At 44.9% G+C, this 13176-nt stretch overlaps 1 protein-coding gene across 1 annotated transcript in view; it reads right to left on the bottom strand.

The window, feature by feature from the left end:
* Positions 1-3271: 3271 nt before the first annotated feature.
* LOC311517200 (cadherin-6) overlaps positions 3272-13176 on the bottom strand; it is a 115647-nt gene continuing 105742 nt past the window's right edge. Inside the window, exon 12 of the mRNA XM_084621819.1 lies at positions 3272-4294. Coding sequence (XP_084477945.1) covers positions 3804-4294 — 491 coding nt within the window. The 3' untranslated portion in view covers positions 3272-3803. The remainder of the gene's footprint in view (positions 4295-13176) is intronic.

Raw genomic sequence — 13176 nt, forward strand, 5'->3', positions numbered from 1 at the left:
TTCTACCTACTTGCCTATTAATACATTGCTTATTATTTGCTACAACCATGGGAGCTATAAACACCCAATTTAATTTTTTCTGCATAATTCAGTATGACAGACAGATGCCAACCCTGTGCCTCGAGATGTAGCCTGTTACTTGACAAATTAGGAGAGCTGAAAACTGCTTTTTAATTTTTTCATGTTGAACAAATATGAAACGTGTTTGTATATAATCAGGACAGACCTGGCAGTGAACCAAAAAATAAATAAGAAAAGTCTGCCCACTTTTAGGGCTTATTCAGAAAATGGTGCTATGGGCACTGCCTGATGTAGTGCCTTTTAATCTGAGGATCTCAAAGCACTTTATAAAAGGGTGTGTTATTCCTCCTGGCTTATCGCAAAGGAAACGGAAATGACCAAGATCACGAGTTTCCCATGGTCATATAGCATATTAGGCAACATCAGGTCTGGGGACTGAACTCCCATCCTGTTATGACGCCAGTGAGGATCTATTTGGGCAGTGGGATCCTTCCTGCACAGAGCTCATTGCTGGATCCAGCCTCAGATCTCCTCCTAGGGCTTGTCCACATGGGAAATTTCCTATATAGCTGTAGTGGAATAATTATTTTGCTATAGCTATTCCTGTATAATTCCCCGTGTGGACACTATTCTGGAATAAAAACGACTTTATTCTGGAATAATTACTCCAATAATTGTTCTGCTATTGCTATGCCACGTCCCTCCTTCCCCTTCACACTCATCTCTCTAGACTATTTGGTACCCTTCAGTACCTCTCTTATTATTAGGTCATCTAGTTTGCCACTATTGAGACTACAAGCTGATTGTGTAGCTTGTCTCAGTGGAATCTCCTAGCATCGTGCCAGGGGTTCTTTCCACCTGAACAAACATCCTACTGATTAAGACAAGAGTCTACTTCCTTAACACAGCCCAGAAACCCACATTGCAGGCTGTAATCTGACACGTCTTTGTCTATAATGGACAATTTAAACATCCCTGTCATTGAATAAAAATAGTGTGGCACAGTGATTTCCATCCTCTGCCACTGCCGTACACAAGGTGCAGTAAAAAATATTACTCAAATATTTTATTTACCGCAATATGACAATTTAAATGGCACATTTTTTTTAATTGCACTTTGTGGAGCTATAGACGAAGAAGACAAGACTGAATTGGACCCTTTTTGTTATGTGTGAGTGACGGTAAATGAGTCCCGTTCGTGGAAAAATCAGCACTTATAGGCTGGATGGATAAAAGAATAATTCAGACGTGAGTAATGATGCACTTGCCTCATGAGAATTTCTTCCAGGAATTCACTTGCTATTCAGTTTGTCACAATAATTTTGGTGTCAGTAGATTACACACTTTTATATATATTTACACAACAGGCTTGTGTGGCGCATTCTCTGTACACTATGTGATGTTCCTGACACGATAAAACCATTGGTCGATAAAATGCAAAATTCTAGCCTGAACGGCTACTAAGTATAATTAATTAAGAAAAAACAAAACATCTGAAACGATAAGAACATAGGAAACACACTACACAGAACAGACCAGTAACCATCTAACTTGCTCTTCTGCCTCAGACAATGGCTACTGCCAGACTATTGAAACAAAGACATAAATGGACAGATTTGTAAAGGTGTTTGGTGCTTAAAGATGCAAGTAGGTACCTAGTGGGATTTTTCAAAAGGGTCTAGTTGCTTAATTCCCAATTGTGCAGTGCTGGACAATGGGGAGGAGATGCCTTCCTGATGCCAGTTTATGCCCTGAACACACAAAGATTGATAGCCCTTTACATTGAATCCTAGTTTTTTCTAAGCATATATTATGCTTGTAAATGTCTAATCCTTTCTGGAATCTTACTAAACTCTTTGTTTTATTATCCTGTAGCAATGAGTTCCACAGATGGCATAAACCTATAGTTCGCTGCCTTTTAATGTTTGTCTTATCTTTGTATTATTGGAAAGGGTAAATTGGAGCTACTGACTGGTGTTTAAACTAATTTCTTTATGGTTTCAAGGAAAGAACACAAATACCTAGCAACTGCAACAGATCACATAAAATTATTCTACTATGTAAATTATTCTATTTATATTGAATGAATGAGACTGGTTGTATATGATGTATAAAGAGAAACTTCACTTTTTCCTGATAAGGTGTCATAAGGCTATGACCTTAGGGTTGTAAAAGCTGTAATAATCTATTTCAAAATAATCTATTTCAGATGACTGGATCTGAAACATAATCAGTGACATATTCCTCTTGTCATTCTAATACATTGCTGATTACTTTTGCCTCATGCATGTGAGTTGCAAAGAAGAGACACTGGCCCGTACTGAGTCCTATGGTACCACTGTACTGGCTTAGGCAAAAATGGCAGGTTTGGCAAGGAAATTAAGGAAACCAACTGAAAGATTCATGTTTAAAACTCCACCTCTTGGTGTAATTGAAACCTATAACAATTCTGGTTGATGCATTTGTAAAGACAGTGTTCTAACACCCTCCTGGTTCTAGGAACCAGAATGATGAACGTTTCTCATTTACTTGTGCATTCAGGGCTCAAATCCACACCAAAAAAAAAAAAAGCCATTAGAAATGACTTACTGAGATGAGAGTTTAGCACTTTCCTCTTTCAAAGCAATTTTCAAACTCTCTCTCTAACCGTTGCAACATCCCTGTGAGATAGGCATTATTTTCCCATTTTACAGATGGCAAAACTGAGACAGAGTCAGACTGTGACCCATTTTATGCACACATGCAGGGAAGTAAAGGGTGCAAGGTACTCTCTTTCTTCTTTGCATTTGCTATCCATGTCACAAGGGAGAGGGTAGCCTTCTTAAAGCTGCTACTCCCCTTCCATGTGGGTGGGCAGGCAGAAGCAGAAGAATGGGTGGAGCCTTACTCTGCCTCCCTACACACTGAGCTGGTATGCCTGGAGGAAGTGAGCTATACCAGACATAGAATACAGCACAACTACATTGTGCTCCTTGATCAAGTCTTGTTTCAAAACCACAGTATAATCCAGAGTGATTAGGTGACTTGCCCAATGTTACAAAGTGAGTCAGTGTTAGAACTGGGATAGTACTTAGCAATTCTCTGCTCAGAGCTACAGACCACACACACCTCTCTGTGAATGTTGGGTAAGAAGGATACAGGTATAGTGGTCCACAGGGAATTATATACATGTAGTAGGTATGATTTTATGCTTTGGGGGCCAATGGCAGGTTCAAGAAAAATATTTATAGTTAAATGGCAATTAGACGTCTTTAAATTCAAGAATAAAATTTACTCTCATGTTGTCTTATAGCCTTGTCAGCTGATTCTAATTTTATAATAAATTCCTCCCCCACTACTTTTTACTATAATATTTAGGTTAAACCATAATACCTCAGTACATTAGGATGTGCAATACAAAATGGACAGAGCAATCATCTGAGCTGAATAATCTGAATACAGTAAGAAGATTAAGTGAGCTGGAACAGTAATATACTCCAATTTACAATATAAGCAGAACAAGTACAAATATTGCTTCCCTCCATTCCTGTTTCCCTCCTCTACCACGGTGCCTGTAAGACTGGCTTGGTAAAGTGGATGCATTAAAAAAAAATTGCCTCTTGGAAGCTCATAAAATTATACTAGAAAAAAGTTTTCTGACATTTGATCCACACAGACTGCAGTCATTAGACAACTGGAACCGATAGAATAGAGAGCCCTATCACAGAGCCATGGATAAATAGAAAGAAATAGCTACTTCATATATCTCAATGCTGTTTCTGGAAATCAACAAAGGCAACATATTAAGAGTCTTTATCACTGTCCACGCTGCCGTACATATCCGCCAGCTTTTTAAATCGAGGCCCCCAGTCACTGAGGTAATCGTAGTCCTGATCTCCATCCGTAGTCACCGACTCTAAAGAGCTGAGGGATTCTGCCACAGAGCCATTACCTTCATACGCGTAGGTCGCTAATGAGTCATATGGGGGCGCGGTTGGATCTGTATCATTTTCCTTTAACCTTTGGTTAATGAAATCTCTGACATCGGTGTTATCTCGTACCGCTGGAGTCCGGCGCGGCATAAAAAGTGCTTCTGGCACAATGTCTCTGCGTAATTTATTGTCTTCTATGGCTTCAGGATTTCTCAGTGTGCCAATATCAAAAGCCTGGGTGTCTTCCTCTCCACCGCCTTCATCGTTGTAACTGACAATGTTGTCTCTGATGTCCTCTTTAGAAATTATCAAAGGTTCTTTCTTCCGCTGCCGTTTCAGAGCTGCAAACAGCACCACTGTAACTGGAAACAAAAATAAAATGGAGAGACGGGGGGAGGGGAGGGGGAAGAGTTAATTTGCCACCAATTAAAGCCAGAAAGAAATACTGTGCTGCTTGAACTCTAACTTTCAGAAGTTGCGCTGCAAAATTGCAAAATTTCTGTTTGTGCCTTGTCTGCCTGTGATCACTTTGGGAGCTGAGAGTGGGATAAATATGAGAAGAAAGAGGATTTCAAGCTAGTGGGAAGAGTCATATTTTGTCAGCGGGTTGCATTTTCCCTTAGTCGTGTAGCAGCTTTGCTCCTTTGAAATTGCCAGCCTAGTCTCAAGGCAAACCCCTCCCTCAAAATATTGTAATAGAGAGTGCAAATTAGACCAAACACCTAAAATGCTGCAAAACTTGCTCGAAGGACAAGGCTTGTTCCTATTGGGGTGTGATGAAAGCTTAGCAAAGCTGCATATCTAAACTATTTTTTTCAGTAGTTTTTTTCTTTTCCTGGAAAGAAGTGCAGAACATGGGGAAGATCCTTAGCTAGTGTAATGGTTGTAGCTCTGTTGACGTCATGGAGCGTTGACAATTTACACGCGCTGCAGCTCTGTCCCCAGAGAACAAGTATTTTTTTTTTATTATTTAATCACCAACCCCCCCCCCCAACATTTCTCAAACAGCTTTCCCACTTTTTAATGCTTAGGCGTATAATCTTTTTTGGTTTGTACCTAAGGCCCTGATACTGCAACAATCTTTAAGTGGGCAGAGTCTGGTACCTGCATACTGTCTCACTAGCATTGTTGCAGTTCTGCAGTGGCACAGAGGTCTATTCGCACAGAACTCATTGCAGCACTGGGGCCCAAGACAAACTTTCCTATTACCTTGTGAAGCCAAATTTTAGTTACTTATCTTGACTCTACTTTTCATTTTTTAAAATGACATATGAATGTTTATCACTGAAAACATATAAACAACCACAATCTGGCACTGGTATTCTTCTTATTTGTATTCTAGGATGCTGTCACGGACCAGGGCCCCATTGTGTTAGGTGCTGTACAAACACATTACAGAAAGATGGTTCTTGCTACAGTGCTCATAGTGATCTGTTCAAATAACAGATTTTTCAGGTTGTTGGTACTTCTGAAAAACTGGGAAGTAATTGTTTGGGCTTGAACATTTTTAATTTCAGCAAATTGAAAAATTAAAAAAATTGTTTTGGGTCACATGTTTAATTCAACACCAAATAAAACTTTTTGATTTCAAGCTTTTTTTTTTTAAATGTGTTTAAATTAAAAAAACCAAACAGAATAAAAGGAAATTTGTAAACGGTCATTTTGAATTGAAAAATCAAAATGTCAGAACAAAATATTACAGTTTTTTAATTTATCTTTTAATAAATGAACAGTTCAGTGAAATCAACATATATTTGTGAAATGTTTTGGTGTCACGGAAACAGCTGAAAAAAATTTCTGTTGAAAACTTTTGCCCAGCTCTATTAAATACCACTCCGTACATTTTTTTACTTTTATATAAATATACCCTTCTGGGCCTGGCCCTGAAAACATTTATTGACTCCCAATAGTGTATGCAAGCATTTCAGGGATTCAGCCCTTATTTTATAGATCATCTCTCAGGCCAGCTGTATTCCAAGATTCTTTACATAGTGTGACAAAGTTCCTCCTCTGCCTTGGTGGGTCATGTGCTTATTGGGGGATTTTCTTGCCTCAGAGGTTCACAGCAACCCTCAGTTTGGCCACTTTCGTAGCTCAAATCTGCCATTCACTCAGTTAGCCTCATCACTGGCCAGCATTGGGAAAGGAAGAAGAACAATCCCCGCAGTCTCTGCTGATCCACGTAGTGGATCAGGGAACAGGCCAGAGACCTTCCCCTCTGGTGGAACCCACAGTCCAGGTCAACTCCTCCGGTATCGAGTTGGGGGGATGGAGGGATGGGGGAACACGGACTCGCCCTCTACTCCGGATTCCAGCCCAGGGCCCTGTGGATTGCAGCTGTCTACAGTGGCTTCTGTAATAGCTGCGTGATAGCTACAACTCCCTGGGCTACTTCCCCATGGCCTCCTCCCAACACCTTCTTTATTCTCACCACAGGACCTTCCTCCTGATGTCTGATAATGCTTGTACTTCTCAGTCTTCCAGTAGTACGTCTTCTCACTCCCAGCCTCTTGCACCTGTTGCTCCCAGCTCCTCGCACGCAGACCACTAACTGAAGTGAGCTCCTTTTTAAAACCTAGGTGCCCTGATTAGCCTGCCTTAATTGATTCTAGCAGCTTCTTGATTGGCTGCGGGTGTTCTAGTCAACCTGTCCGCCTTAATTGTTTCCAGAAAGTTCCTGATTGTTCTGGAACCTTCCCTGTTACCTTACACCCAGGGAAAAGGGACCTACTTAATCTGGGGCTAATATATCTGCCTTCTATTACTCTCCTGTAGCCATCTGGCCCGACCCTGTCACATATCCCTCCCCTCTGCTCAACACCACGGGGTTGGGCAACTTGGGACGTCAGGCAGTGTACCCGTGATAAGCCATCTGCATTGCCATGGTGGCTTCCAGACCGGTGAATTGTATGGTGAATTGGAAAGGTTGTAGGGACAGGAACCATCTGGTCACTCTTTCATTCTTCTCTTTATTTCACTGCATCCACTGGAGGGGTGCATGGTTGGTCACAAGGGTAAACTGTCATCCCAGAAGGTAATAATGTAGTGTTTCCTTGGCCCATTTCACAGCTAGGCACTCTCTTTCAACCATGGCATACTTCTGCTCTCTTGGGAGGAGTTTCCTGCTGAGGTAGAGGATTGGGTGTTCTTCATCTCTGACCACCTGCGATAGGACAGCTCCCAATCCTATTTCAGATGCATCTGTCTGTAAAATGAATTCTTTGTTGAAGTCTGGGGCTATAAGCATGAGGTTACTGCAAAAGGCCGTCCGTAGATCCATGAATGCTTTCTCTGCGGCACCTGTCCACTTCACCATGTCCGGACCCCGGGCTTTTATCAGGTCTGTCAGGGGACTCGCTCTGGTAGCAAAATGGGGAATAAATCATTGGTAGTACCCCACCACACCCAGGAATGCCCGGACTTTCTTTTTCTGATTCGGCCGGGGCCAATTTTGGATAGCCTCTAGTTTGTTTAGTTGGGGCTTGACCATGCCCCTTCCTACAATGTAGCCAAGGTATTTAGCCTCGGTTAGCCCTGTGAGGCCAGCCCATCTTAGCGTGTCCAGAACCGCTTCCACCTTTTTCAAGTGGGTTTCCCAATTGGGGGTGTGAATAATCACATCATCCAGGTATGCCGCTGCATAACTGGTATGGGACCATAGGAGCTTGTCCATAAGATGCTGGAAGGTGGCAGATGCCCCATGCAGTCCAAAAGGAAGAACAGTATATTGAAACAGACCTTCTGGGGTAGAGAATGCCGTCTTTTCTTTTGCATCTTTGGCAAGGGGAATCTGCCAGTATCCCTTTGTTAAATCAAGGGAGGTCAAAAATCGGGCATTGCCCAGGCGGTCAACTAACTCATTGATACGGGGTATGCATCGAATTTGGATATCTCATTCAGCCGGCGAAAGTCATTACAAAACCTAGTGGTGCCATCACGTTTGGGCACCAACACAATCGGGCTTGACCACTGACTGTGGGTTTCTTCGATGACTCCCAGCTCCAACACCCTTTTTACCTCTGCCTTGATTTCCTCCCTTTTTGCCGCTGGGACCCGATAGGGGCTTAAAGTTACCTTTGCCCCAAGGTCTGTGATAATGTGGTGATATGCTTCGGTGGTCTGACCTGGTTTGGTTGAAAACACGTCTTGGTATCGGTTGATCATCTCAGATACCTCCTTCTTCTGGTTTGGTGTCAGATCAATGGATATCCTGATCTGCTCCTGCATGTTATTTCCTGATCGGGGTCTCTTGGGCCACTACACACACCTCTCGTTGGTGCCAAGGCTTTAAGAGGTTAATGTGATAAATTTGTTCTTATTTCCGGCATCCTGGCTGCCGCACCTTGTAGTTTACTTCCCCCATGGGTTCAACCACCTCATAGGGCCCCTGCCATTGGGCCAAAAGCTTGCTTTCTGCCATGGGTACCAACACCATCACCCGATCCCCTGGTTGGAAGTGTCGGACTTTTGCCTGGTGATTGTAATGGGTTCGCTGGGCCTCCTGCCCCTTTCCCAAATGTTTCCATACAATAGGGGTGACCCGGGCTACCCGTTCTTGCATCTGCAACACATGCTCAATTATATTTCTCCCCTCATTGGGTTCCTCTTCCCAGATTTCTTTTGCGATATCTAGTATGCCACAGGGGTGGCGTCCGTATAATAACTCAAAGGGGGAAAACCCAGTTAAGGCTTGAGGTACCTCCCGGATTGCGAACATAAGGTAGGGTAGTAGGGTGTCGCAATCCTTCCAGTCCCGACTTACCACTTTCCTTATCATTGCCTTCGGGGTTCGCTTAAACCTTTCTACCAGCCCATCGGTCTGCAGATGATAGACTGAAGTTCTCAGGGTATGAATATGGAGCAGCGTACAGAGGTCCTTCATTAGCTTCGACATAAATGGGGTACCTTGGTCTGTTCATATCTCCTTTGGTCGCCCCCTCTCAGGCAAAGATCTCCACAACTCTTTAGCTATTGTTTTAGAGGCCGTGTTCTGCAGTGGGACGGCTTCTGGGTAGCGAATAGCATAATTCAGAACGACAAGTGTATATTGGTGGCCCCGGGCCGTCTTCTCCAGGGGTCCCACTAGGTCCATGGCTATTTGCTCGAAGGGGACCTCTATGATGGGAAGGGGTACTAAAGGTGCCCTCAAGTTGGGACGGGGACTGTGCAGCTGGCACTCTGGGAAGGACGCACAGTACCTCCACAATTCTTCATGTACTCTGGGCCAGAAGAATCGTCGCAGGACCTGTGCCAGGGTCTTCTCTACCCCCAAATGCTCCCCCCAAAAGATGACTATGGGCAAGACTTAATACAGCATTTTCATGTTTTTGAGGTACTAGGATCTGCTGTACCTTCTGCCCCTGTACTGGTGCAACTCGATATAAGAGATTCTTCTTCATTATGAAGTAGGGTCCTGGTCCTTGGGTTTTCCCTTCCATGGAGACCCCATCTATTTCGGTCACCTCCTTCCTAATGTTGTTGTACCTTGGGTCTTCAGCCTGGTCCCGTCCAAAATTTCCTCTTCTGGGGCTATTCTGCCCGAGATCTAGGGGCCCAGTCTCTGTTGCCTCTACTGGTTCAGAGGCATTAGGGTGTGGGTCAGACTCGGGTGCTTCTCCCTCCTGGGTGGCCTCCTTTTCAGCTGCTCGGGTCCGCCTACCTACGAGAGCGACCCTCTGGCTTTGGGTCACTATTCGGGTTCCCAAGGCCTTAGCTGCCCTCCTTTCCCTTTGTGACTTTCTACCCTGTCTGGGAGTGGAGAACAAATCTGGGGATATTTCAGAGAAGACTGGGGGTTGACAGTCTACTGTGGATGCCTCACTGACTTCAGGGTTTCCCCCTTTCTCCAATTCCCCTACTGGGAGTAAGTCTCCAAACCCTGGGAAGTCCCTCCCTATGAGCACCGGGTATGGGAGTTTAGGGACTACACCTGCTGCTACCTCAGTAGTGTTCCCCTGAATCTCGATTTTTACTGGGATGGTGGGGTAATAACCAACTGTCCCAGGGACGCATGTTATCCCCATACGCTTAGCCGACAGCAGCTGACTACGCTTCACGAGCTTCCCCGAGACCAGCATGATAGCACTCCCCGAATCAACCAGTTCCGTGGTCTCTACCCCATTTAACTTCACTGGTCTGGTGTACATATGTGGGGTTAGTGAGACCCCCACAAGGTGGATTAGGGAGCATGGGTCTGCCCAGTTCCCCAGGTTACACTGCATAGGCTCCTCAGCCTTGGGACACTGTGCAGCTATGTGTCCCCACTCCCCGCAGGCGTAACATGTGTATGGAGCCCTAGGCGTTCCCCGGTCTCTTGATTTGGGCAGTCTAACATCATGATCTTCTTCCCGCTCAGTGCTCCGACTCTTTGTGGCTTCCAGTGGGCCTTCAGCCTCTCTCTTTTTCCACCTGGGTTCTCCTGGTCGCCCAGTCACCCGAGCTCTACGGCTTGGTGCTGCTGGTTTAACCCAGGGTGCTTCTTCCTTAACTGGTCGGGTCAGCTCCCTCGCCGTCCTTCGCCTCTCTACCAGTGTGACAACCTCGTCATAGGTGGAGGGTTCGTTCTGGCTTACCCAGCCGTGAAGGTCTGGCGGTAGTCCTGTCATGTACTGGTCGATGACCAGAACCTCTAGTACCGACTCCGGGACTCAGTTCGCAACCACTTTCGTGTGAGATGGATGAGGTCAAACAATTGGGACCATGGGGTTTTGTTTTCCTTGTACCTCCACTTGTGATATCGCTGGGCCCGCACTGTGGTCGTTACCAGATCTGGCCAGGATCTCTGCTTTCAGCTGGGGGTAGTCTGCCACAGCCTCTTCAGGCAAATCATAGTAGGCCTTCTGGGCCTCCCCACACAGGAATGGAGCCAGGATGCCAGACCACTGTTCTTGGGGCCAAGCCTCCCGCAGGGCTGTCCTCTCAAAGGCCAGGAGGTATGCCTCTACTCATCCTCCCGCGTCATTTTCTGCAGCCAATTGCTGGCCCGCATGATCTGCGTCCCATCATGGCCGCAGTTCAGCTCTGTAAGGGCCTTTACCTGGTTTACTGGTTCCCGCAACATAGCCCGGTCTTGAGCAGCCTGGTCCATCAGCAGGCGATTAGTCTCTTGCTGCAGCTGCACTGCCTCCTGTTGGGCGGCTGCCTGGACACGGGTAGCTTCCTGCTGGGCAGCCGTGGCTTGTATCAGTGCCCGCACTACCTCCTCCATTTGGTGGGAAAAACAGTAAACCCTCTCCTTTTTTTTTTTTTTTAAATAATAACAACACCTCCTTTCTTCCTCCGCGCTGTGCACACCAAATCCCACTGCTAACACCAGTGGTGACAAAGTCCCTCCTCTGCCTTGGTGGGTCCTGCGCTTATTGGCGGATTTCTTGCCTCAGAGATTCACGGCAGCCCTCAGTTTGGTCACTTTCATGGCTCAAATCTGCCATTCACTCAGTTAGCCTCATCACTGGCCAGCATTGGGAAAGGAAGAAGAACAATCCCCGCAGTCTCTGCTGATCCATGTAGTGGATCGAGAAACAGGCCAGAGACCTTACCCTCTGGTGGAGTCCACAGTCCAGTTCAACTCCTCCAGTATCAAGATGGGGGGAACCCGGGCCCGCCCTCTGCTCCGGGTTCCAGCCCAGGGCCCTGTGGATTGCAGCTGTCTACAGTGGCTCCTGTAACAGCTGCGTGACAGCTACAACTCCCTGGATTACTTCCCTAAGACCTCCTCCCAACACCTTCTTTATCCTCACCACAGGACCTTCTTCCTGATGTCTGATAATGCTTGTACTTCTCAGTCTTCCAATAGAACGCCTTCTCACTCTCAGCTTCTTGCACCTCTTGCTCCCAGCTCCTCGCACGCGGACCACAAACTGAAGTGAGCTCCTTTTTAAAACCCAGGTTAGCCTGCCTTAATTGATTCTAGCAGCTTCTTGATTGGCTGCAGGTGTTCTAATCAGCCTGTCTGCCTTAATTGTTTTCAGAAAGTTCCTGATTGTTCTGGAACCTTCCCTGTTACCTTACCCAGGAAAAAGGGACCTATTTAACCTGGGGCTAATATATCTGCCTTCTATCACTCTCCTGTAGCCATCTGGCCCGACCTGTCACATAAGTTAAAGGACATAGTGCCAGTGTCTGCTTCTGCAGCCCCTGTGCTAAACTCCCATCAAAGTCAGTGGCAACTCTATCCACAGAACAGGTGCAAATTCCCATTTTTAAAAAAAAATCGCTGTTATGTCTTTACTGCTTGGGTAACAAAGGATAGCGTCAGCTATGATTTGAAAAGGATAGGTTAGTTGATGAAGCTGGGAGAAGTGATGGTGATGGAGGCTGGTCTAGATGGCAGGAATTGTAGGTTCTCACACACGATGATGATGAAGACAACAACTTATTATTTATAGTACGGTAGCCCCTCGAAATCCTAATCCACTCGGGGGGTCCCTCTGTATGTGCCACAGAAACACAGCATGAAGGACAGTTCCTGTCCTAAAGAGTATACAGTCTAAGAGACTATGTGGAAGGCTGATGTTTGATGAAAGAGGCAATGCAGGTCTATGAGGTAGTCTAAAGAAAATCATGAAGGACTGAAAAACAAGAAGGTCAGTTTTTTAATGGGATTCAGAAAGTCCACTGGCTCTCATTTCAGAAGAGAGGGATAATGTGTTCTTGCTTCTTTGTATTTTATGTATGTAATTACTGTTGGGGCATGGTTACTCCACAAAGGGATAGTAGAATGATAAATTCATGAACAATAACTAATACTAGGTACTTGATACTCCAAGAATTTTCTTCTATGCTGAACTTGCAAATAAAAATCTCTGGACCAGTTAGATGCAAAAACCGAAGTACAGTCAAGCTATCCAAATCAATCATATCCAAATCAATTTTCAACATGAGCTGGCAGTTTCTAGGAAGTAATCTGAGCTTTCTCAAGATGCAAATAAAATCACCAATCTGGAGGCACCTTTAGTTACTATAAACATTGAAATTGTGGTTTGGATCTGCACAGGTCATTGCATCACGTGGAGTAATGTTTGCACCTACAAGCCCTGCAGCTAGACGTAAAACAGAAAATGATATAGTCTAGTTAATTGAAAATCTGCTTATGCTGCATGGTGACATGCGCAATAATTGACATAAAGTGCTGCTGAGAGCAGGAAATCAATTATTTTCAATTGACATTAAACTGGAAATCGTTTAATGTCAGATTGATATTACTGAGAACAGTTGTACTAAATGCATGCAGAATGATTTGCAG

The sequence above is a fragment of the Lepidochelys olivacea genome, assembly GCF_965140295.1.
Source record: "Lepidochelys olivacea isolate rLepOli2 genome assembly, chromosome: 2".
NCBI lineage: Eukaryota > Metazoa > Chordata > Testudines > Cheloniidae > Lepidochelys > Lepidochelys olivacea.